Below are 26,561 nucleotides of genomic sequence, written 5' to 3'. Positions count from 1 at the left end.
GAGTTAGCGTACAGCATCACCGGGTCAGTGCGTGCGAGTAGTAAGAGCATACAGCATCACCGGGTCAGTGCGTGCGAGTAGTAAGAGCATACAGCATCACCGGGTCAGTGCGTGCGAGTAGTAAGAGCATACAGCATCACGGGGTCAGTGCGTGTGAGCAGTAAGAGCATACAGCATCACTGGGTCAGTGCGTGTGAGCAGTAAGAGCATACAGCATCACCGGGTCAGTGTGTGCAAGCAGTAAGAGCTAGCATACAGCATCACCGGGTCAGTGTGTGCGAGCAGTAAGAGCATACAGCATCAATGGGTCAGGGCGTGCAAGCAGTAAGAGCTAGCATACAGCATCACGGGGTCAGTGCGTGTGAGCAGTAAGAGCGTACAGCATCACTGGGTCAGTGCGTGCAAGCAGTAAGAGCTAGCATACAGCATCACGGGGTCAGTGCGTGCGAGCAGTAAGAGCATACAGCATCACGGGGTCAGGGCGTGCAAGCAGTAAGAGCTAGCATACAGAATCACGGGGTCAGTGCGTGTGAGCAGTAAGAGCGTACAGCATCACCGGGTCAGTGCATGCGAGCAGTAAGAGCTAGCATACAGCATCACGGGATCAGTGCATGCGAGCAGTAAGAGCATACAGCAAAACCGGGTCAGTACTTGCATGCAGTAAGAGTTAGCATACAGCATCACCAGGTCAGTGCGTGCGAGTAGTAAGAGCATACAGCATCACGGGGTCAGTGCGTGCGAGCAGTAAGAGCATACAGCATCGCCGGGTCAGTGCGTGCGAGCAGTAAGAGCATACAGCATCACGGGGTCAGTGCGTGTGAGCAGTAAGAGCTAGAATACAGCATCACCGGGTCAGTGCGTGCGAGCAGTAAGAGCTAGCATACAGCATCACTGGGTCAGTGCGTGCAAGCAGTAAGAGCATACAGCATCACGGGGTCAGTGTGTGCGAGCAGTAAGAGCATACAGCATCACGGGGTCAGTGTGTGCGAGCAGTAAGAGCATACATCACCAGGTCAGTGTGTGCGAGCAGTAAGAGCATACAGCATCACCGGGTCAGGGCGTGCAAGCAGTAAGAGCTAGCATACAGCATCACGGGGTCAGTGTGTGCGAGCAGTAAGAGCATACAGCATCACCGGGTCAGTGTGTGTGAGCAGTAAGAGCATACAGCATCACCAGGTCAGTGTGTGCGAGAAGTAAGAGCATACAGCATCACCGGGTCAGTGCGTGCGAGTAGTAAGAGCATACAGCATCACGGGGTCAGTGCGTGTGAGCAGTAAGAGCATACAGCATCACTGGGTCAGTGCGTGTGAGCAGTAAGAGCATACAGCATCACCGGGTCAGTGTGTGCAAGCAGTAAGAGCTAGCATACAGCATCACCGGGTCAGTGTGTGCGAGCAGTAAGAGCATACAGCATCAATGGGTCAGGGCGTGCAAGCAGTAAGAGCTAGCATACAGCATCACGGGGTCAGTGCGTGTGAGCAGTAAGAGCGTACAGCATCACTGGGTCAGTGCGTGCAAGCAGTAAGAGCTAGCATACAGCATCACGGGGTCAGTGCGTGCGAGCAGTAAGAGCATACAGCATCACGGGGTCAGGGCGTGCAAGCAGTAAGAGCTAGCATACAGAATCACGGGGTCAGTGCGTGTGAGCAGTAAGAGCGTACAGCATCACCGGGTCAGTGCATGCGAGCAGTAAGAGCTAGCATACAGCATCACGGGGTCAGTGCATGCGAGCAGTAAGAGCATACAGCAAAACCGGGTCAGTACTTGCATGCAGTAAGAGTTAGCATACAGCATCACCAGGTCAGTGCGTGCGAGTAGTAAGAGCATACAGCATCACGGGGTCAGTGCGTGCGAGCAGTAAGAGCATACAGCATCGCCGGGTCAGTGCGTGCGAGCAGTAAGAGCATACAGCATCACGGGGTCAGTGCGTGTGAGCAGTAAGAGCTAGAATACAGCATCACCGGGTCAGGGCGTGCAAGCAGTAAGAGCTAGCATACAGCATCACGGGGTCAGTGCGTGTGAGCAGTAAGAGCATACAGCATCACGGGGTCAGTGCAAGAGCAGTAAGAGCTAGAATACAGCATCACCGGGTCAGTGCGTGTGAGTAGTAAGAGCATACAGCATCGCGGGGTCAGTGCGTGTGAGCAGTAAGTGCATATAGCATCACCGGGTCAGTGCGTGTGAGCAGTAAGAGCATACAGCATCACGGGTCAGTGCCTGTCAGCAGTAAGAGCGTACAGCATCACGGGGGTCAGTGCGTGTGAGCAGTAAGAGCATACAGCATCACCGGGTCAGTGCGTGCGAGTAGTAAGAGCATACAGCATCACGGGGTCAGTGTGTGCAAGCAGTAAGAGCATACAGCATCACCGGGTCAGGGCGTGCAAGCAGTAAGAGCTAGCATACAGCATCACGGGGTCAGTGTGTGCGAGCAGTAAGAGCATACAGCATCACCGGGTCAGTGTGTGTGAGCAGTAAGAGCATACAGCATCACGGGGTCAGTGTGTGCGAGCAGTAAGAGCATACAGCATCACCGGGTCAGGGCGTGCAAGCAGTAAGAGCTAGCATACAGCATCACGGGGTCAGTGCGTGTGAGCAGTAAGAGCATACAGCATCACGGGGTCAGTGCAAGAGCAGTAAGAGCTAGAATACAGCATCACCGGGTCAGTGCGTGTGAGTAGTAAGAGCATACAGCATCGCGGGGTCAGTGCGTGTGAGCAGTAAGTGCATATAGCATCACCGGGTCAGTGCGTGTGAGCAGTAAGAGCATACAGCATCACGGGTCAGTGCCTGTCAGCAGTAAGAGCGTACAGCATCACGGGGGTCAGTGCGTGTGAGCAGTAAGAGCATACAGCATCACCGGGTCAGTGCGTGCGAGTAGTAAGAGCATACAGCATCACCGGGTCAGTGCGTGCAAGCAGTAAGAGCTAGCATACAGCATCAACGGGTCAGTGCGTGCGAGCAGTAAGAGCATACAGCATCACTGGGTCAGTGCGTGTGAGCAGTTAGAGCATACAGCAAAACCGGGTCAGTACTTGCATGCAGTAAGAGTTAGCGTACAGCATCACGGGGTCGGTGCGTGCGAGTAGTAAGAGCATACAGCATCACCGGGTCAGCGCGTGCAAGGAATAAGAGCATACAGCAACACCGGGTCAGTACTTGCATGCAGTAAGAGTTAGCGTACAGTATTGCCAGGTCAGTGCGTGCGAGTAGTAAGAGCATACAGCATCACAGGGTTAGCGCGTGCAAGCAGTAAGAGCATACAGCATCACAGGGTCAGTGCGTTTGAGCAGTATGAATTATAGCATACAGCATCACTGGGTGAGTGTGTGTGAGCAGTAAGAGTTAGAATAAAGCATCACGGGATCAGTGCGTGCGAGTAGTAAGAGCATACAGCATCACTGCGTCAGCGTGTGGAAGCAGTAAGAGTTTGAAGCGGTGATGCTGTATTCTATCTGTGCCTGTGTGTGCTTGCAGGAGCAAAAAAAAAACAAAAAAACAAAAAACAAATATATATATATATATATATATATATATATATATATATATTTGTTTTTTTACATTTATTTTATAGAGTAGTAAACACTACCGCCCGTTAAAAAACGAAAATAAAATCTACGAACTAACTAGGAGCAGCAAGGTTCCACAGTGGCGGATTTTACTTATGGGCTGCAGGATTGCAGCCACCCCTCTCAGTGTCAGTGAGCCAGATGCAGTCCATGAGACTGCACTGGCTTCACTGTGACTGGCAGTGACTTTGAATTGGAAGTCCTACCTGCCTGTCACAGACAAGGCAGTCCCACCGGGAGGTGTCTCCTCCCTCTGGGACTGCCAGACTGGGCTGCGATAGGCAGAGAGCTGGCTTCCTGTAGGAAGCCACTTCCTGCAGCCCAATCCGACTTCTATGGGCTGCAGCTGATGCAGTCCATAGAAGCCGGGGGTTTGCACATGTGCAGTCGCACAGCGGTGTCTGCGCATGCGCCGGTCCCGGCACCTGCTGGATCCCTTGAGCAGTTGCCGGGACCCGTGGCTTCATGTCTCCTCTCCAGGTTGGGGGTTGTGGCAGCCCCCTACTTAAAGTAAGTAGGAGCTGTCACTGGTTCTGAATGTTAGCCTACTGATAGAATGTGCCAGTGGAAGGAACAAATGGGACCACTGAAGACCACCCCTGGCTGCCAGCATTGTGTAAATGGATGAATCAGGCGCTATGTCGACGTCAGTCCCAGGTGATCGATTTTATTTCAACTGCGCATTCATCCAAGCTGCACCGTGCATTTTCATAACAGCAACATCAGACGCATGCATGTAGAAGTGTATTGAAAAGGCGTTGGCTATTTGTGAGAGGTAAGTGGCTATTCAGATGCACGGAAATGACCTGTCCTATGGGCGCATTATGGGAGTGTCGCATGTATGTTGCTGTAGTGGTTGCATACATAGGGTCTAATTCAGACCTGATCGCAGCAGCAAAATTGTTCTCTAATAGGCAAAACCATGTGCACTGCAGGTGGGGCAGATGTGTAAAACAGAGTAAAACCGAATCCGCTCATCACTATGTAACATGTGCAGAGAGTTAGATTTGGGTGGGTTATATTGTTTCTGTGCAGGGTAAATACTGGCTGCTTTATTTTTACACTGCAATTTAGATTTCAGTTTAAACACACCCCACCCAAATCTAACTCTCTCTGCACATGTTACATCTGCCACACCTGCACTGCAGCATGGTTCTGCCCATTTTGCTCCTGCGATCAGGTCTGAATTAGGCCCACAGATGCTTAGTCGTTCACATTGGAGGCCATACTCACACGGTAAATGTGGCAGCTATAGGGCTGGTGTAAGTTTGGATGGAGATGCGGATGGTGTATCTAAATATGCACCACGTGGGTTTCACTATATGCGAACGCAGACTGACGGTGTGCATTCTCAGTCCTTGCACACTGAACGCACAGCTGTACACCCGGGAAGGGCTTTGTAACAGTGTTCGCATAAAATCGCAGACATGTGACCGGCAGAAGACGCAGGCGCTGTAAGTGCGCTATAAGATATGCAGCTGCAAATGACACTACAAGGACTCCTGCTTTCCTGTGGTCGCCGCGGCAGCTGTTACACACGGCTTTCTGCTAGACTGACCCTTGACAACCAATGACAGTAACCAACCATTTTTGATGCCGGGCATAGAGGAGCTCCACGTGTCACTGTCGGAGCGGTTAAAGTTGAACGTGTAGCAGTTTCCGTAGATGGCGTGGTGGAACTGTGCGTAGGTCCTGGCGGAGGAAGACAAAGCAAATTTTATATCTAACTTTCAGAACAGACATCACATCGCACTTGCAGATTGTTGCACAAGCACACAGTCACACACTGGCATTGGCCACAGAGCTAATTCACAGGGGACTCCTTATCCTCTCCTTATGTCCGCACTGTCCTCTCCAAGATCTGATCCATCTAAAGACAATACCCTGCAATATGCTTAGTACATAGCTGAGGAAATTCCAGAGCTGTGTATACAGACCACAGAGAGTGTGACCAAGGGCCCTTTATAGGCAAGCAATGGTATTCCCCTGTCTCCTACGCTCCTGGCCCCTACGCCCACCTCAACGCTTTGGTCCCCACACATAGGCTACAAAACTCCCCCTGTAATTTTGCATGTGTATGATTAAATATCACACACACACACACACACACACACACACACACACACACACACACACACACACACACACACACACACACACACACACACACACACACACACACACACACACACACACACACACACACACACACACTGCGGTGGGGTGAGGCAGAGCCTTTCCTGTCCTACCAATGTTTGTGCCAGACGTTTGACTATATAATGTATATGAAAAATACAAAGAATATGTTAGAAATCTCTTCTTTGCATTACTCTAATTATTAATTATTGTCATAGTTAAAAATCTGGACTAAAAAGTCTATGACAGGTGATACCGTGAACACCCCCCCTTCCCCCTTTCCCCCAGCCCCTGCTTATCTTTTTCGAACATCTCTGATCAAAACTCACCAAACTTACAACAGTGTATACTGGCCCCACTCACCCATGCTGCATGCAGTACTCTTCCCCCCACTCACCCACCCTGCATGCAGTACTCCTCTCCCACTCACCCATCCTGCAAGCAATACTACTCCCCACTCACCCATCCAGCATGCAGCACTGCTCCCCTACTCACCCATCCTGCATTCAATGATCATCCCCCACTCACCCATCCTGCAAGCAATACTACTCCCCACTCAGCCATCCAGCACTGCTCCCCTACTCACCCACCCTGCATGCAGTACTCCTCTCCCACTCACCCATCCTGCAACCAATACTCCTCCCTACTCACCCATCCAGCATGCTGCACTGCTCCCCTACTCACCCATCCTGCATTCAGTGATCATCCCCCACTCACCCATCCTGCAAGCAATACTACTCCCCACTCAGCCATCCAGCACTGCTCCCCTACTCACCCACCCTGCATGCAGTACTCCTCTCCCACTCACCCATCCTGCAACCAATACTCCTCCCTACTCACCCATCCAGCATGCTGCACTGCTCCCCTACTCGCCCATCCTGCATGCAGTACTCCTCCCTACTCACCCATCCAGCATGCAGCACTGCTCCCCTACTCACCCATCCTGCATTCAGTGATCATCCCCCACTCACCCATCCTGCAAGCAATACTACTCCCCACTCACCCATCCAGCATGCAGCGCTCTTCCCCTACTCACCCATCCTGCATGCAGCGCATCTCCCCTACTCACCCATCCTGCATGCAGTACTCCTCCCCTACTCACCCAACCTGCATTCAATACTCCCCCGTACTCATCCATCCTGCATGCAGTACGCCTCCCCTACTCACCCCCCTACTCATCCACCCTGCATGCAATACTCCTCCCCCACTCACCCAACCTGCATGCAGCACTCCTCCCCCACTCACCCATCCTGCATGCAGCACTCCTCCCCCACTCACCCATCCTGCATGCAATACTCTTCTCCCCCACTCACCCATCCTGCATGCAATACTCTTCTCCCCCACTCACCCATCCTGTAAGCAGCACTCCTCCCCCACTCACCCATCCTGCATGCAGTACTCCTCCCTCACTCACCCATCCTGCATGCAGTACTCCTCATTAAATCTGCAGGCGAAGACGAAGTTCTCCAGCACCTCTTTACTGACATTATCATTCTTGGGTACTCTGGCGAGGATGTTTATATAATGGAAGCGATACCATTCCCGGATGGCATCCACCCCCGAGCTGTAGGTCTGGTAGATGCAGTCGTTCCCAGTCTCATTACACTACGGAAATAATAATAATATAGGATTCGGTGTGTTTATACTCTACAGTTTCATACTCTACAGGCTTGGACTGGTCCATAGGAAACACATGGAAGTATCGGGAACGGTCACTAACCACTGGGCCCATTATATTTCCAACTACTTTCATACGCGTTTCATTAAGTGGTCTGTATATGGAATCCGACAACTTTTATCACTCCGATTCCATTCAGTGTTTGAGGAAGGCCTCTCCACCCTCCCAAATAAAGGAAAACAGAGGGTGCAACAATACAAGGCACATCAATGGTACTCTATTATATAAAAACAGTCAGACCTACACAGTACAGATGACCTACTGTACAACGAATAGCATGGCTGAAGTGTGTATGTAAAAGGAAATTACTTCTGAACATATTGTAAGAGACAATGAGAGAGGGGAGGATGTACCGGACCTTCTAGAAAGGGTGAAGCCTCCTGTAGCAACCTACCACTTCTATCATTGTATAGAATGTACTAGATAAACAAAAGCTTGAATTGCTATTGCCAATTTCTCTTTAGAAGGTTTGGTACATTTCCCAAGTGCCACAAACGGTGCTGTTTTTTTCATGGCAGCCATTAAAAATGTTGGGCCCTGGAACATAGAGGGAATGTGGCCAAACATTAGGACATTGTGCCCCATTGAGTGGGTTGCCTTAGGGGGTGGGGCTACATAATGTTAGGGGTGTGGCTTCACCTCATTCCACGTATGAGCCCAGCTACTTTATGTTCGCCCTTTACACTTGGCACCATCGATAGCAACAGCCCACCGGTCACAGCCTGGTGCATGCATACTCACACGCAAACATCTTAAAAGTTATCCGATGCTTTACTTGATTTTTAAACCGGATAACAATAAGTCATTGATGTGCACTCATTTGGTGTGACCTCTGATTTCTCTGTGCTACATAGCTGTAAAGGGGTGCTGGATCCATGTTGCAGGGAGCACCATGGGAGCCCATTTTGGTAGGTTGCTTCTCAGGGCCGGATTAACAATGGGGCGGATGGAGCTGCAGCTCCAGGCCCCCCCATCACAATAGGCCCACAGCATCTGCTGTGCTGCTGCAGCAAGGAAAGTTTTTTCCCTGCTACAGCAGCTTGCAAGTGACAGTCTTAAGCACCGCTCCCACCTGCGCGTAGATGTATTGATAGTAGTAGTAGTTGGACTGACTGCGTCTGCTACTGCTGCCCGAACGGCTCAAAACGCCAGCAGTACACAGCCACACTTCCGCAGAGGATCTGGAAACTTGACAGGGGGCGTGGCTACACGGAGTCCAGGGGGCGTGGCTACACGGAGTCCATGGGGCGTGGCTACACGGAGTCCATGGGGCGTGGCTACACGGAGTCCAGGGGGCGGAGCTACACGGGACTGTCTCAGGCTGCATGCTTCTCACATGGCTGCTGCTGTGCTGTGAGAGGGAGAGTTGAAGCTGATGCACATGCAGGGCAGCCAGTGAGAGTAAACTCTGCTGTAGTGTGTAAGGTAAGAGTGAGTGGGGGGGAATTGTGTGTGTGTGAGCTTCTGTGAATGTGATTTCCATGTGAACTTCTATATGAGTGTGTGTCTTGTATGGGAGGTTCAGCAGGGAGTAGGATTTAATATAGCAAAGGTGAGAGAGTGCAGGTGCAGGGAGTGTGTGAGTGTGATACAGCGCGGGGGGCGGGAGTGTGTGACTGTAATAGAGTGCGGGGAGCAGGAGTGTCTGAGCGTAATATAGCGCAAGGGTGAGAGAGTGAGTGAGTGTAATAGATTGCGGGGACAAGGAGTGTGTGAGTGTGATACAGCATGGGGGGCAGGAGTGTGTGAGTAATAGAGTGCAGGAGTGGGAGTGTGTGAGTGTAATAGAGTGCGGGGGCAGGAGTATGTGAGTATAATAGAGTGCAGGGGACAGGAGCGTGTGACTAATAGAGTGCGGGGGCAGTAGTATGTGAGTATAATAGAGTGCGGGGGATGGGAGTGTGTGACTGTAATAGAGTGTGGGGGCAGGAGTGAGTGTAATAGAGTGCAGGAGGCAGAGTGTGTGAGTGATACAGCGCGGTGGGTGGGAGTGTGTGAGTGTAATAGAGTGCAGGGGCGGGAGTGAGTGAATGTAATAGAGTGGGGGGGCAGAGAGTGTGGGTGTTTGATACCGCGCTGGGGGCGGGAGTGTGTGAGTGTAATAGAGTGCAGGGGGGCAGGGAGTGTGCGAGTGATACAGCGCGGGGCGGGAGCGTGTGAGTGTAATAGAGTGCAGGGGGTGGGAGTGTGTGAGTGTAATAGAGTGCGGGGGTGGGAGTGTGATACAGCATGGGGGGCGGGAGTGTGAGTGTAATAGAGTGCGGGGTTGGGAATGTGATACAGCGGGGGGGGGGAGTGTAATAGCGTGCTGGTGCGGGAGTGTATGAGTATAATAGAGTGCAGGGGCAGGAGTTTAAGGGGCAGACTAGATGGGCCAAGTGGTTCTTATCTGCCGTCAAATTCTATGTTTCTATGAGTGTAATAGAGTGTAGGGGCGGGAGTGTGTGAGTGTGATACAGCGTGGGGGGCGGGAGTGTGTGATTGTAATAGAGTGCAGGGGGCAGGGAGTGTGTGAGTGTGATACAGCACTGGGGGCGGGAGTGTGAGTGTAATAGAGTGCAGGGGGCGGGAGTGTGTGAGTGTTATAAAGTGCAGGGTGGAGGGAGTGTGGGAGTGTGGGGCCAATGTGTTTTGCCTACTGAGGCCATTAATTTTTTCCCGCCCCTTTGGGGTCCAGTGTGTTTTATTTTACCTGTAGGGGCCAGTATTTTTATCTGTATTTTTCTGGCGGTGCCAATGTGTCTTAAGAATGATGACTAGCTCAGTGGTATAAATATGAAGTCCACTGTTTTCCCATAACTGTTCGGCAATTTCTCAAGGTGATATAAAATTGAGAAGTGGTTATATCGTTTATGTATCAGTGCCGTGTTAGTGGAAAACCGTCTGCATGTGTTCACCGTTTGATGCAGTGACATTACAGGTAGCACCCTTACTGATGAGACTGCAGGAGGAGTGCATCTTGCTTTAAATAACAATTCATATATATATATATATGTATTTATATAAGCATGTATTTTACACAGAAATCAGAATCAAGAACTCGCTTTTATAAAACGAGGGTCTCGGGAGATGCGCTCTATGTACAGCCATTCACTGTGTGCCTGTGACTGCGGCCAATCTCTATCACCCCATCTCTGGTGTTCGGGAGGGGAGGTGGGTAGTTAGGTTTAGTCTGCGAGGGGGGGAGGGATTTGAGGTTAGGGTCAGGCTGCAGGGAGGGTGGGCTAGGGTTAGGCACCCCCGGGGATGGTTAGTGTTAGGCTGCGGTGGTGGTGGGGTGTTTAGGTTTAGGGTACGGGAAAGGTGAGTTAGGGTTAGGGGGGTTAGCTTAGTTAAATAGTTAATGTCGGTATTTTCAACATTGGAATGCCTATGTCGGTATTTTGACAGCCAGCATGCCAACCATCGGGATCCTGATACCAACCCCATTAAAACATATATAATAACCCAAAAATTGGGCCTGATTCTGAGTGAAACTCAGGCACATCTGTGTGTGCATCTTTTGCCGCTGTGGTGTGTGCGACTTTATGCTGATCTTACAACACAAACGTCAAAACCTGCACCTGCCCCATGCTATGTGCAGATCTCTGATAGACTACTGCCTCCAATGTCAGTGATTAATCATCTGATTCCGCTACAACTGCAGTGACACTCCTATAACATGTCCATAAGATGGTGCGTCTCCGTGTGTTGTATGCCATTCCCCAGTCAGGAGCCCCTAATACATTATACTGTAGCTATGATATCTATCTATCTATCTATCTATCTATATGCTGGGTCACCTCAGTTTTCCCTGTTCTGCCCTGTCCAGGCGACACCCTCCATCCAACCCCACCATTCCTTCTCAGTATAACTACTTATTACAAAAGTAAACTTTTTTTTTACATATAGAAAGATTTTACATTCATGACATCGCTGAGCGACCTGTAACCTCTTTCGTTGAGAGGTTTCATATTTATGTCATCACTAAGCGCCATTTTCTATATTACAGTCAAGTTAACAAGAGATGTTTTCCTTTGGCCATTTTTAGATTGTCACATTACACTGTTGATATAATTGAAGAAGTGAGGGAGACTGATACCTCTTTCACACCGCAGCTTGTAACCGGTAATTTGCCGTTTTTACTGGCTTCCTAAACTGTTCGAGCTGCGATGTGAAAGGGTCACCTTCAATTTACCGTTTACAAAATACCGGTATTTTGAAACGGTAAAAAAGCAGGGTCCTACCCGTTTTAGACCCGTTTAATTGTGCGTTGTGAAAGGGTCTGAAACGGTATTTGCAAGCCCCAGAAGGTGATAGGCTGTCTCCATGTGTGATGTCACCAGGTAGAAGCAGGAAATAAACATTTAAAATGACAACCACTGTTTTGTATGGGTGAAACGGGTTCAGTGTGAAAGGTACCAAAACGGTAATGAAATGGTAATATACTGGTTACAACATGTGACGTGAAGGGGGTTTACCTGCTCAGACCCATTTAAAGAACCGCTTCAAAAGCAGGTTTTGCGATGTGAAAGCAGCATGAGGTTTTTCAAGGTAGGTGCTAGTCACACCTCCTGTGCAGACCACACCCTCACAACATCAACCACACCCCTAACATTACTAGTCACACACCCATGGTATTTTCACATCCCCTGCCGTGGCATAAAATAGGCCCTTCATAAATTTCAGCTCCAGGCCCATATGGACCTTAATCTGGCACTGTTGCTTCTGTGTTCTGGCATTGGAGAACTTGAATTTGCAAAGATCCAGGGAATTACACCAAAATGCAGGTCACCGTGCAGTAAACTGGGAGCCAGGTGCTGCAGTGTGACATTTTCCTGCAGTGCCCTGCTCCTATCACCGAGAATGAGTTGGCAATGCAGGCACAGTCTGGCATCGCTGGGGTTGCTATGCCCGTTAAGGTGATTTCTAGCCTTTAGAGATCACTCCAGATGACATTTCCTCTGCTAAAACAGGATTCGTTAAAATACATAGGAGAAGCTCCTTCCTAGACCCAAATTGGTAAGTAACTGTAATAATTCTAGGAATAAATACTCCCTGCTATCGGGATTTAAAGTACCTCTAGTCAGGCACCCATCGAAGGTAGGCTATGGTGATTGGATACAAATGTTTTGACTGTATTTGATTGTACTGTCACTTGTATATATGGGGTGTACATTATTGGGGGGGGGGGGAGGGGTGAGTCTGGAATGCACACCCTATTTCTAAACATAATAGGAGGTGCTACCCTGCTAAGACTCGTAGTGCCACACAGAAAAAAAGGGAACATGCAGGTGCACACTCTAAGCACAAAGTACACTGGTAATCAGAACAATTATAATTAACATTGTTTTAAATTGAGGTTCTTAGCATAATTGTTGGCCAAAAATATGGGCCCACCTATCACAGCCAGGTGTCCTCATCAGGTGGGTCCTTAACATTCCTAAGGTTTAAGTCCAGAACTTGAGACCCCCTGGGCCAGCACAACCCAACCACCCAAGGCATCACACTAATAAGAATTAGCAGTTTAAGTGTTCAAAAAGTGCTACAACAATGATGCCTGAAAGCAGCCCAGCCATACCAACCCAGAGGGCCCCTGTATGACGCGCGAGGGTGCTAGGGACAAGGATCATCTGTGCATGTGATCACTAATGGTTAAAACGCAGGTGCCTGAGATGATTGTACCACTGATGATGTACTGTAATTCACCTGTGTTGACTTTGTCTTTGAGTCCAGATAAGCCTCATTGTGGTCAACAAGAGGGTCAACATCCTGAAAGTAAGTGTGGGGTTTAACTGGTAAGTACTCCTTTCCGCCTCTATTTTTCTTTGTGAATACAAATAGCTTAGTATTATTTTTCTGAGGCTCTGAACAGAATGAATTATGGCGGTAACTCAGTCAGGGGAGTGGGATCCTACTTAGATCTCATCTCATTTGTGTTGGTGCCCTGGTGTTAAAATATGATCTGATGGTTCTTCATGGCCTCTTGATTGGGCCAAATGGCACTGATGAAGCTCCCTAAACACATTCCAGCCCACCAAGGAGATATGCCGTAGCTAACAGAAGAAATACCCTGTAACTACAAGCAGTAACAGAAAGGGGGGTTACCAGCAGGAGATGACCGTTGTACTCACCAGTTTGAAGCCTATATTCCAGTTTTTGCGTTTGACTTGCATCTCTTCATTGTCGCCAGTGTCTGCGCTTCGGACCTCCCTATGAAGGCCCTCTCCAACCGGTATCCTCACAAGAGGGTGAGGAAGCGGTTCCCTGGCTTCACGCCTTCTTCTATTTTGGGGGACCCTTCCTTGCACCCCAGTAACATTATACTTATACAGATCATATAAGGTCCTCTGCGTTTCTTTGTCCAGTTCTTCCAGGTCAGCCAGGATAGGATGGTATCTGTCAAGGGAGAGTCACCAATACGCGGGTTAAAAAAATAAAATAATAATAATAATAATAATTTAAAAAAAGATAACCAAGCAACCAGACCACATGCTCATCTGCAACTAGATGGAATGTCTTCCTGTACTCGCTCAATACATTTGTGTATAGGTGGATTGTTGAAAACAAAACAAAAGACAGGCAGCGATAAGAAAATTAGGTAACCATCGACAGCTACAAATTAAATGGTGCCATTTTAAGATGGGAGAGAAATGTGCACCAACAAAAAATCAAATGGGTTTATTTACCATACAGGACAAAATAAGATTTTAAACCTACCGGTAAATCGATTTCTCCTAGTCCGTAGAGGATGCTGGGGATTCCGTAAGGACCATGGGGTATAGACGGGCTCCGCAGGAGACATGGGCACCTAAAAAGAACTTTTCCTATGGGTGTGTACTGGCTCCTCCCTCTATGCCCCTTCTCCAGACCTCAGTTAGAGAACTGTGCCCAGAGGAGATGGACAATACAAGGCAGGATTTAAAAATCCAAGGGCAAGATTCATACCAGCCCACACCAATCATACCATGTAACCTGGAACATACATAACCAGTTAACCGTATGAATAACAACAGTGGCGGTCCAAGACCGACTCCAACTGTAACATAACCCTTATGTAAGCAACAACTATATACAAGTCTTGCAGAGTTTCCGCATTGGGACGGGCGCCCAGCATCCTCTACGGACTAGGAGAAATAGATTTACCGGTAGGTTTAAAATCTTATTTTCTCTTACGTCCTAGAGGATGCTGGGGACTCCGTAAGGATCATGGGGTTTATACCAAAGCTCCCAATCGGGCGGGAGAGTGCGAATGACCCTGCAGCGCTGACTGAGCAAAAGCTAGGTCCTCGTCAGCCAGGGTATCAAACTAGTAGAATTTAGCAAAGGTGTTTGACCCCGACCAAGTCGCCGCACGGCAAAGCTGTAATGCCGAGACGCCTCGGGCAGCCGCCCAAGAAGAGCCCACCTTCCTAGTGGAATGGGCCTTAACCGAATTTGGAACCGACAATCCAGCCGTAGAATGAGCCTGCTGAATCGTATTACAGATCCAGCGAGCAATAGTCTGCTTCGAAGCAGGTGCGCCAATCTTATTAGCAGCATACAGGACAAACAGTGCTTCTGTTTTCCTAATTCTAGCCGTTTCGGCTACATAAATCTTCAAAGCCCTGACTACGTCCAGGGACCTGGAATCCTCCAAGTCACTCGTAGCCACAGACACCACGATAGGTTGGTTCAGATGGAATGAAGAAACCACCTTAGGCAAAAATTGAGGGCGTGTCCTCAATTCCACTCTATCCACATGAAAAATCAAGTAGGGGCTCTTGTGTGACAAGGCCGCCAATTCTGACACTCGCCTTGCCGATGCCAAGGACAACAAGATGACCACCTTCCAGGTAAGAAATTTCAACTCAACCTTGTTAAGTCGTTCAAACCAGTGTGATTTTAGGAACTGCAACACCACGTTCAGGTCCCATGGTGCCACTGGAGGCACATAAGGAGGCTGGATGTGCAGCACTCCCTTTACAAACGTCTGGACTTCTGGAAGAGAAGCCAATTCCTTCTGAAAGAAAATCGAAAGGGCCGAAACCTGCACCTTAACAGAACCTAATTTCAGGCCCATATCCACTCCTGTCTGCAGGAAGTGGAGAAAACGCCCCAAATGAAAATCTTCCGTAGGCGCGTTCTTGGTTTCACACCAAGACACATACTTTCGCCAGATACGGTGATAATGTTTCACCGTCACCTCCTTCCTAGCCTTTATTAAAGTAGGGATGACCTCCTACGGAATCCCCTTCTCCGCTAGGATTCGGCGTTCAACCGCCATGCCGTCAAACGTAACCGCGGTAAGTCTTGGAATATACAGGGCCCCTGTTGCAACAGGTCCTCCCTCAGAGGGAGAGGCCAGGGATCTCCTGTGAGCATCTCTTGAAGATCTAAGTACCAGGCCCTTCGAGGCCAGTCTGGAACAACGAGTATCGTCTGTACTCTTCTTCGCCTTATGATCCTCAACACTTTTGTGATGAGAGGAAGAGGAGGAAACACGTAGACCGAGTGTAACACCCACGGCGTTACCAGGGCGTCTACTGCTACTGCCTGAGGGTCCAGAGACCTGGCACAATACCTCTGAAGCTTTTTGTGGAGGCGTGACGCCATCATGTCTATTTGAGGAATTCCCCAAAGACGTGTTATGTCTGCAAAGACTTCTTGATGAAGTCCCCACTCTCCTGGATGGAGATCGTGTCTGCTGAGGAAGTCTGCTTCCCAGTTGTCCACTCCCGGAATGAAGACAGCCGACAGAGCGCTTACGTGATTTTCCGCCCAGCGAAGAATCCTTGTGGCTTCCGCCATCGCGACTCTGCTTCTTGTCCCGCCTTGGCGGTTCACATGAGCCACTGCTGTGACATTGTCTGATTGAATCAGAACTGGTAGGTTTCGAAGAAGAAGACTCTACGCTTATCGAAGGCAGTTGTATATGGCCCTGAGTTCCAACACATTGATGTGTAGACAGGACTCCTGGTCTGACCACAGTCCCTGAAAATGTCTTCCTTGGGTGACTGCTCCCCATCCTCGGAGGCTCGCGTCCGTGGTTACCAGGATCCAGTCCTGAATTCCGAACCAGCGACCCTCCAGCAGGTGAGCACTTTGCAGCCACCATAGAAGAGACACCCTGGCCCCTGGGGACAGAGTTATTTTCCGATGTAAGTGCAGATGCGACCCGGACCATTTGTCCAGAAGGTCCCATTGAAACGTCCTCGCATGGAACCTGCCGAAGGGGATGGCCTCGTAGGCCACCACCATTTTTCCCAGAACTCGAGTGCATTGATGAACTGACACCCTTTTTGGTTTTAGCAGGTCTCTGACCATGTTCTGGATGTCCTGGGCTCTTTCCAACGGGAGAAAAACCTTAATTTGTTCCGTATCCAGTATCATACCTAGGAACGTTAGTCGAGTTGTCGGAATCAACTGTGACTTCGGTAGATACAGAATCCAACCGTGTTGCTGGGGCACTCTCAGAGAGAGCGTTACACTGCTCAGCAATTTCTCTCTTGATCTCGCCTTTATCAGGAGATCGTCCAAGTATGGGATAATTGTGACTCCATGCTTGCGCAGGACCACCATAATTTCCGCCATTATCTTGGTGAAAATCCTTGGGGCCGTGGAAAGCCCAAACGGCAACGTCTGAAATTGGTAATGACAATCCTGTACAGCGAATCTCAGGTACTCCTGATGGGAGGGATATATGGGGACATGAAGGTACGCATCCTTTATGTCCAGTGACACCATAAACTCCCCCTCCTCCATACTGGTTATAATCGCCCTGAGCGATTTCATCTTGAATTTGAATCTTTTCATGTACAGGTTTAGGGATTTTAGATTCAAAATAGGTCTTACCGAACCGTCCGGTTTCGGGACCACAAAGAGGGTTGAGTAGTAGCCTCTTCCCTGCCGGTTCAAGGGAACCCCGATAATTACTTGCTGTAGACACAGCGTTTGAATTGCAGCTAACACTACATTCCGTTCTGGTGTAGAAGCTGGTAATGCCGACTTGAAAAATCGGCGCGGGGGCACCTCTTCGAATTCCAGTTTGTAACCCTGGGAAACTACTTCCAACACCCAAGAATTCAGGTCTGAGCTGACCCAGGCCTGGCTGAAAAGTCGAAGACGTGCCCCCACCGGTGCGGACTCCCGCAGGGGAGCCCCAGCGTCATGCTGAGGGTTTTGTAGTAGCCGGGGAGGACTTTTGTTCCTGGGCACCGGCCGAAGCGGGTGCTCTTTTCCCTCTAGCCTTACCTCTGGCAAGGAAGGAGGACCCCCGACCTCTTCTGGACTTTTGCGACCGAAAGGACTGCATCTGATACGATGGTATTTTCTTTTGCTGTTGGGGAATAAATGGTAAAAAATTTGATTTACCTGCGGTAGCTGTGGAAACCAGGTCAGTCAGCCCATCCCCAAACAATACGTCTCCCTTATAGGGTAGTATTTCCATATGCTTTTTTGAATCCGCATCACCCGTCCATTGGCGAGTCCATAAGGATCGTCTCGCTGAGATAGACATGGCATTGGCTCTGGAAGCCAGCAATCCAATATCCCTGTGAGCATCTCTCATAAATAAGACTATCTTTAATATGGGCTAGAATTAACAATACAGCATCTCTATCCATGGTATCAAATTCAGCCATCAGATCATCTGTCCATGCTGAAATTGCGCTACATACCCATGCCGACGCAATTGTCGGTCTTAGCACAGCTCCAGTATGCGAATAAATAGACTTTAAAGTAGTCTCCTGCCTGCGATCCGCAGGATCCTTGAGGGCCGCTGTGTCTGGAGACGGTAGCGCCACTTTCTTGGACAGGCGCGTTAAGGCCTTGTCCACAGTGGGAGGTGATTCCCAACGCACCCTGTCCTGTTTAGGGAAGGGGTATGCCATATAAATTCTTTTGGAGATCTGCGGTCTCTTTTCCGGAGTCTCCCAAGCCTTTTCAAAGAACTCATTTAGTTCACGAGATGTGGGAAAATTTATAATCTGTTTCTTTTCTTTAAACATGTGTACCCTTGTGTCTGGAACAGAGGGTTCATCAGCAATATGCCACACATCCCTTATTGCCACAATCATACACTGAATGCTTTTTGTCACCTTAGGGTGCAATTTTACTTCATCATAGTCGACACTGGAATCAGAGTCCGTGTCGGTAGTAGTGTCCACAATTTGTGCTAAGGGACGTTTTTGAGACCCCGATGGGCCCTGTGAGTCGGTCAATCCGAGGATTGACCCCCTGATGCCTCCCCTGATTCAGCCTTATCAAGCCTTTTATGTAAAGATGCCACACTTGCATTCAACATATGCCACATGTCCATCCATTCCTGAGTCGGCAGAACCGACGGGGACACACCACTCATTTGCTCCACCTCCTCCTTGGAGAAGCCTTCCGCCTCACAGGGCCGGCTCTAGGCATGTTCGAATAGAGCGCCACCCTTAATGGGCGCCGCCATATTCGAACATGGAGCCGGCCCTGCTCTGCAGCATCGTGTGACTTGAGTGCGCTATACGCGCTGAGCGGCGCCGGTGTCTAACGTCAGACGCCAACGCCGCACAGTGCGCACAGCGCACTCAAGCGCCGTGGACTTGGAGGCTTCCTGGCCGCCCGCCCGCCAGCACCCCCGCACCCGGACCTGGTATTTGGGGGGGGGGGGGGGGGGGGGGGCGCTGAGTGAATCATTTATGGATGGCACTGTGGGGGCATTTATCTGGCACTGTGGGGACATTTATCTGGCACTGTGGCACTGGGGGCATTTATCTGGCACTGTGGGCATTTACCTGGCACTGTGGGGGCATTTACCTGGCACTGTGGGGACATTTATCTGGCACTGTGGGGACATTTACCTGGCACTGTGGGGACATTTATCTGGCACTGTGGGGACATTTATCTGGCACTGTGGGGACATTTATCTGGCACTGTGGGGGCATTTATTTGGCACTGTGGGGGCATTTATTTGGCACTGTGGGGGCATTTATCTGGCAGTGTGGGGACATTTATCTGGCACTGTGGGGGCATTTATCTGGCAGTGTGGGGACATTTATCTGGCACTGTGGGCATTTACCTGGCACTGTGGGGACATTTATTTGGCACTGTGGGGGCATTTATTTGGCACTGTGGGGGCATTTATCTGGCACTGTGGGGGCATTTATCTGGCACTGTGGGGACATTTATCTGGCACTGTGGGGACATTTATCTGGCACTGTGGGGACATTTATCTGGCACTGTGGGGACATTTATCTGGCACTGTGGGGGCATTTATCTAGCACTGTGGGGGCTTTTCTGTATCTACATATCTGGCACATTTATGTATCTGGCATTGCTGGGGGGCATGTCATGTGTTGCTGGCACTGCTGGGGGGCATGTCATGTGTAGCTGGCACGGCTGGGGAGCATATCATGTAGTGTTCCCGCTAGGCGTCTGTGGCTAGGCAAAGTGTCTAACGTGCTCTGCCTGGCGCAAAGTGTCTAACGTGCTCTGCCTGGCGCAAAGTGTCTAACGTGCTCTGCCTGGCGCAAAGTGTCTAGGAGGTTCTACCTGGTGCAGTGTGTATTAACTGCACTACTGTGTGGTGTAATGCGAATTGCCACTATTATGTGGCCACGCACCTTCCCCACGAAGCAACGCCCCTAAATTTTTGCTGCGCGCCTTCGGCGCGCACTGTCCATGCTTTGCTATGTAGGTAGATGAGCACCAAGCATTACAGTATGTACATCATTTTGCCCTCCTAACTTAAAAATGTGCCCTCCCTGCCCTAAAAAGTGAACACTATCGTGTAGCTGGCACTGCTGGGGGGCATATTGTGTGTAGCTGGCACTGCTGGGGGGCATATCATGTCTAGGAGACATTATGTGTATCTGACTCTGACACTATACTGGAGACATTGTGTGTAAGGAACACTACTGTGGCTGTTATGTGTAAGGCTGCTAATTGTGTGCGTAGAGGGGGTGTGAAAACAAACATATTTATTTATAGTCTAATAATATGAAGTTAGGAGGCCACGCCCACTTTCCAAGAGGCCATGCCCACTTTTCCTGGAGCGCGCGCATAATGGGGGGGGGGGGTGCGCTTTTACATGTTTTCGCTCAGGGTGCTAGTAGGCCTGGAGCCGGCCCTGCCGCCTCAGACATGTTGACACGCACGTACCGACACCCCACACACACACAGGGATAAACCTATAAGGGGACAAGACCCCAACCAGGCCCTTAGGAGAGACAGAGAGAGAGTATGCCAACACACACCCAGCGCCTAAATAACACTGGAAAAAAAATGACCAGATAGCGCTTTTTTTATATATACTATCCAAATTCCCACTCACTGCGTTACCAATGTGCCCCCCTCTTTCTTTTTCCAGCCTGTGAAGTGTTCAGCAGGGGAGAGACCGGGGAGCCAGCGTTCTCATGCAGCTTCTGTGGAGAAAATGGCGCTGGTTAGTGCTGAGGATCAAGCTCCACCCCCCCAACGGCGGGCTTCGGTCCTAGTGCAATTGCAATAAAATGGCGGGGGATCTGTGATTTACTGCCTCCGCAGCCTAATCACACTCTATTGTGCCCAAAATTGAGGATTATTGCTGCCCAGGGCGCCCCCCCTGCGCCCTGCACCCATCAGTGCTGCCTCTGTGTGTTGTGTCTGGGAGCAATGGCGCGCAGCATACCGCTGCACGCCTTACCTGACGAAGATCTGAAGTCTTCTGCCGCCTGAGATGTTTTCTATCTTCTCATACTCACCCGGCTTCTATCTTCCGGCATCTGTGAGGAGGACGGCGGCGCGGCTCCGGGACGAACCCCAGGGTGAGACCTGTGTTCCGACTCCCTCTGGAGCTAATGGTGTCCAGTAGCCTAAGGAGCAGAGCCTATCAGTAAAGTAGGTCTGCTTCTCTCCCCTCAGTCCCACGATGCAGGGAGCCTGTTGCCAACAGGACTCCCTGAAAATAAAAAACCTAACAAAATTATTTTTCTACAGAAAACTCAGGAGAGCTCTCTGCAGTGCACCCATTCTCCTCTGGACACAGAATCTAACTGAGGTCTGGAGGAGGGGCATAGAGGGAGGAGCCAGGGCACACCCATAGGAAAAGTTATTTTTAGGTGCCCATGTCTCCTGCGGAGCCCGTCTATACCCCATGGTCCTTACGGAGTCCCCAGCATCCTCTAGGACGTAAGAGAAATGCTCAGTAATCCACAGAAGCCATTCTGCAAGTTGCTTTAGCGGTTTCAGTATGATTTCCGGACAGTCGGGATCCCGGCAATCGAAATCGCGACAGTCAAAATCCTGATATCGGACACAGCGTGTCCCCTCACAGGCTCGCCATGCTTAGGGCTCGGTCGCGAGCTTTGCTCACCACACTATTATATACCCCCTCGGGTGGGAAAACCCACTACTCTAGTACAGAAATCTTTAATGTATTCATCATCAAGACCAGGCTTACCACCTCTCTGGCTGAGAACATCAAGTCTGCCCCTGGGCCTAACCATCAAGATGAACAGGGAACTGTGGGGGAAGAGCACCAGGACCAGGATCAGCAGGGACATCCCCATGGCATCTGAGTATGCCCCCCACATTCTCCTACCCACCCGTACTATGATCTGATAAAAATGTTATCCCACTCCTACTTCTGCCACTAGTTACCTGCTATTGTGTTTTTTTTTTTCTCCATTGCTCGCTTCACCCCACCATGTGTTTTTCCTGTAATGTTTACCTCCACTGATTGCACACCCTGCCATTGTGCCCTACATGCAGGGTACATCATACTACTACATAAGCGTCAGTTTTCCCATATATGAACTTGGCCCTTGTATGGCTCACCTCCCACAGTGTAACCTTCAAAGTGCGCCCAACATGGCTGCCCCATATGGTACACTTGTGGATGGGATGAAAAATACATGGACCTTGTGGTTTTGGAACCCTACTCTAAACTGTAGGACTCTGAAATCACCCCCATTTTGTGTCATCTCTTCTAGGGGTAGACTATTCCACCCTGGGTAATCCTACGCTGAGCGCCCAAGATGGCTGCTGCACTTGGTACCTATGAGGGTGGAATACACAACCCTTGGAAGTTATTACCCAAAATGCCTGCACCAATCCTGCATTATGCTTTCTGTGGGCTTAAGGTTTTTCTTTTATGTCTGTGTTGCTTGTCTATTGTTGTATTACTCAAATCCTCTGTATCATGTGCATTGTTTTTGATGTCTGTAAAGCGCCTTGAGTCCTGTTGGAGAAAGAGCGCTATATAAATAAAAATTATTATTATTATTATTATTATTATTATTAAATTTGTCCATCTCGTAGTAGGTCCATTATCTACAGAACTTCAGTGATGTTATTCTGACATTCCTCACCTGTATGGGTTTAGGGTGCACACAGTCACAGCTGGGAACAGCAATCTGCCCGAGTTGACATTAACATTAATGCTCACTGGGTAACTGAAATACTGCCCAAAGAGAAGTCCAAACTGCCAGTACATGAGCCCAAAGCAGGCCAGAAACAAGACTAGCCAGAAAGCGGTTTTCATGCGGTTGTTGCGAGAACACACCAGCCGGATGGCTCCATGAATGGTTGTATTGTTGCAGAAGAACTCAAAGAGTTCCCGGTACGAGGAGTAGAACTCAATGAGCGGTTCCTTGCCCGATTTAACCTCCTCCGTCATCCTGGAGAAGACAAAACCAAATTCGGGAATTAGGAATACTGCGTCAATCATTTCATTTATAGCAAAGTACACATGAAAATATAATAATCCATAACACTTAGCCCAATTGGTGTGTGTGTGTGTGTGTGTGTGTGTGTGTGTGTGTGTGTGTGTGTCTATGAACAAGGTAGAGTTGTCAAAGGTACCTACAATGGAAATTGAGTTCTAACTTCAGTTCTTTCTTTAGTTGAGTTTGACTGTGTCCGGTGTCAAATAACCCCTAGTCCAGAAGTTGTCAAACGTGGTCCTCTATGTACCCCAATGGTCCAGGTTTTAAAGTATATCCATGCTTGGCCACGGGTGATTTAATCAGCACCTCAGTCAATCTGATTTAACAATGTGTGCTGAGCCATCGATATATAGCACCTAAAACCTGGACCATTGGAGTACCTTGAGGACCACATTTGAGAACCTCTGCCCTAGTCAATCAGATCTTCAGAACTGTAAGTACACCAGAGAGCAGTGTTACACAGACTTGTTTCTGAAAGCCCCCCTTACGGTGCAGATTTTAAGGACATATATATTTGAGCACAGATGGTCAAATGACTGAGCTACTAATTAAGTCACCAGTGCTCAAGGATGGATTTCCCTAAAACCAGGGATGTTCAGGGGGATTTCTGGAAAGAGTTTGGGAAACACTGCCATAGACTATAGAACATAATGATCTTGTGGTAGGCACAGACGTGTTCACTCATGTGATTAAGTAAGTCTTAGTTGCCTACCCTCCAGCAAGTTGTGGGAGACCCCTGAGTTTTTTTTGGCCAGTCCTCCACACCCACGGAAGAGTAGCAAGATTTCCCACTTCCTAGTGAAGCTGGCAGGATAAGGAGGAGATTATACATGGAATTGCAGCGGCATAGGGAGGGGTCATGGCTAAATTATGCAAATTTGTTTCATTTAGCCCTGCCCCCTCCCAGCAGACCCACAAATCATGGCATAGGAGACTTCAAAAAGATAGGCAACTATGAAGTAAGTGAAGACAGGAGGCTTGTGAAGGGGCGCTGTTATGATATGGGGATCGGAGGGAAGGCAGGTGGCAAGTCACAGCGGGAAATGTATCAAAGCTAGGGGAGAGATAAAGTACCAACAAATCAGCTACTAGTTGTTACTTTTCAAATACAGCCTGTAACATGGCAGTTAGGAGCTGATTGGTTGGCACTTTATCTCTCTCCAAGCACTGATACATCTCCCCCGCAGAGTGGGTGACACATAGGGCTGTATCAACGAAGCAGCTTCTTTTGTAAGCTGCCTCTCTCTGCGTGTTGGAGCTGAAAACGGAAAGCGGCACTGCTTTGCACTATACATTAGCGCCAGTTTAAATTTTCAGCTCCAACCAAAGAAAAGAGGCAGCTTGCAAAAGTCGCTGCTTGGTAATATAGCCCATAGAGAGTAGGGTCAGCCAACATTGCACAGAGCTAGCACTTAAAAAAAATAAAAATAATAATTTAATCTGCTCTTTGTGAGGATTTATTAGTTATTTCTTTCCTGATTTACACATTTCATCCCCCGCTGGAAATCTTTTGCCTAGATTTATTGTTTTTCTTCAATTCAAGACCCATTCTTGACCTACATTAGTTAAGGCACTCCTGTCAGAGAGAAGGCAGCCATTTTGTGACCTGAACCAAAAAGAAAGAAAGAAAGGAAAGAAAAGAATCTGCCAGCCAATCAGCTCCTGTCATTTTTCAAACACAGCCTGTAACATGGCAGTTAGGAGCTGATTGGCTGGTACTTTATCTCTCCCCACGGCATAGTACAGCTCCCCCAAAATGTCTGCCTCCTCTGTTAGGCACTGTTAAAATGAAATAGCATGAATGGGATCCTTTACAAGATCATCTATACAAAACAGCGGAAAAGCAAGAGATAATAGCTGTGAATCATCCCATGAATAAATCACATCTTGTTCTTAATGCAACGTGGGTTTGGACTCAGAACTTGTTATTATCCTATTAATAGAGATAATACTAGCACTTAAGTGTTTAGCTGTGATGCGGCCTAAATACTATTCGTACGTCAGACACTTAACATTTACATATGACGCTTGCTGACGACTTCACAACATTGCAATACCTCCAGTAACAGGATATGGGCCATGAATATTATGCAATTCCTTGGCTGAAAGGAAAACGTACACATTGTTATAGAATGACTGGTATTTGCTGATTGCTCGTTAGAGAGTCACAACTCTCTATTGCAGTGAACATTTGATGTTTATAATACAAGTGTTTATATTACAAGTTTGGTGTCGCTGACAATCAATATAGGGACAACTGATAAACCATAGGCACGGGTAGGGGGGATATATGGCATCGTTGCACCGGGCTGTAATCGCCAGCTTATTATTTGAAAATGCAAATGTTAAACATCTCTTTAGTTTTGAAAAATAAGCAAATTTATACATTAAAGGGTTAGTTTCTAAATAGATGCAATGTTCTGTCTGAACCTCATGAACCAATATTATGCGGCTTATCCATGCAGGAAGACCTTACTTGGTGTTGCTGGCTTCCCATAGGAGGAGCAAGGTTTTCTTTGCATAATTAGTCGCTATGGGGTGGATCAAATGTAATGCAGCCGCAAATGCAGAATACCGTGGCAGCCAGACTTCCTATTTTATCCCAATACGAGTATCCATCCGTCTATAAATATAAATGTGCGGCAGCAACCACCCAGAAACACCCATGTTATGGAAATCTATGTCTGCTTGAGATCCAACACGTATGAAGCTCCTTATCACTGTGAACACTTTGTGCGACGCATGTGCATTTGCCGTTTTCTGCTTCATGTAGAAAGCAGAAGACAATGCCTCAACCCCTCCATATTACTGAAGCTCCCTCTACTGATGAGTTTGTGGTTGCTGTTATAGTAACACTGCTGCAGGGTGCTATCACAGGGGTAGTGTCCTCCCAAAACGGTTTATTTTCTCCTATACTTACTGTAATTCTTGTGTGGGCTGGTAAAATGCATGTAGCCTGTGAGTAATGGACAAGCCATAAGTGGGAGCAGGTGTGACAAGAGGCTGGAAAGACTCAAAATACAGACCGCCCACCTGTATGTTTTAGCTGGCAGTTATTTTTTTCTATTTTATTTTATGCAGGATTTTTATTTCTACTTTTTGTTTAAGTCATACTTGCCTACTCTCCCGGAATGGCCGGGAGGCTCACGAAAATCGGGTGACCCTCCCGGCCCCCCGGAAGAGCAGGCAAGTCTCCCGATCTGCGGGGTCCCCCCTGCCCGTCCGCCCACTTAGTGTGTAAAGTGGGCGGTACGGGCAGTCGATGACGCGATTCTTGCTGAATCGCGTCATCATAGCCACACCCCCTGCAGTGTAATGCCGGTGATCACGGCATTACAGAGTGGGGGGCATGGCTTAAAGGAGGCATCACCGTGACCCCGCTCCCATCTCACCCTTGCTCCGCCCCCGTCCCACCCTTGCTCCGCCTCCGGCCCATCCCCTCCTTTACGTCACAGCCTCCCCTGCCCGCCTGCTGAGCCGACCTGGCTGCTCTCTCCCGTAGAGAGCAGCCAGAATGTCGGTAAGTATGGT

The 26,561-nt window shown here is 49.0% G+C and overlaps 1 protein-coding gene across 6 annotated transcripts in view; it reads right to left on the bottom strand.

Moving 5' to 3' along the window:
• SCNN1A (sodium channel epithelial 1 subunit alpha) overlaps window positions 1–26,561 on the bottom strand; it is a 147,048-nt gene that overhangs the window by 58,405 nt on the left and 62,082 nt on the right. For all 6 annotated transcript variants that reach the window (XM_063962412.1, XM_063962411.1, XM_063962413.1 and 3 more), the window contains 4 exons: window positions 22,674–22,982; window positions 13,494–13,758; window positions 7,117–7,307; window positions 5,152–5,258 (listed from right to left, as the gene is read on the bottom strand). In XM_063962412.1, coding sequence (XP_063818482.1) covers window positions 5,152–5,258; window positions 7,117–7,307; window positions 13,494–13,758; window positions 22,674–22,982 — 872 coding nt within the window. The remainder of the gene's footprint in view (window positions 1–5,151; window positions 5,259–7,116; window positions 7,308–13,493; window positions 13,759–22,673; window positions 22,983–26,561) is intronic.

The sequence above is a fragment of the Pseudophryne corroboree genome, chromosome 3 (genome assembly GCF_028390025.1).
Source record: "Pseudophryne corroboree isolate aPseCor3 chromosome 3, aPseCor3.hap2, whole genome shotgun sequence".
NCBI classification, from domain to species: Eukaryota; Metazoa; Chordata; class Amphibia; order Anura; family Myobatrachidae; genus Pseudophryne; species Pseudophryne corroboree.
This window is presented reverse-complemented; position numbering and strand designations above follow the sequence as displayed.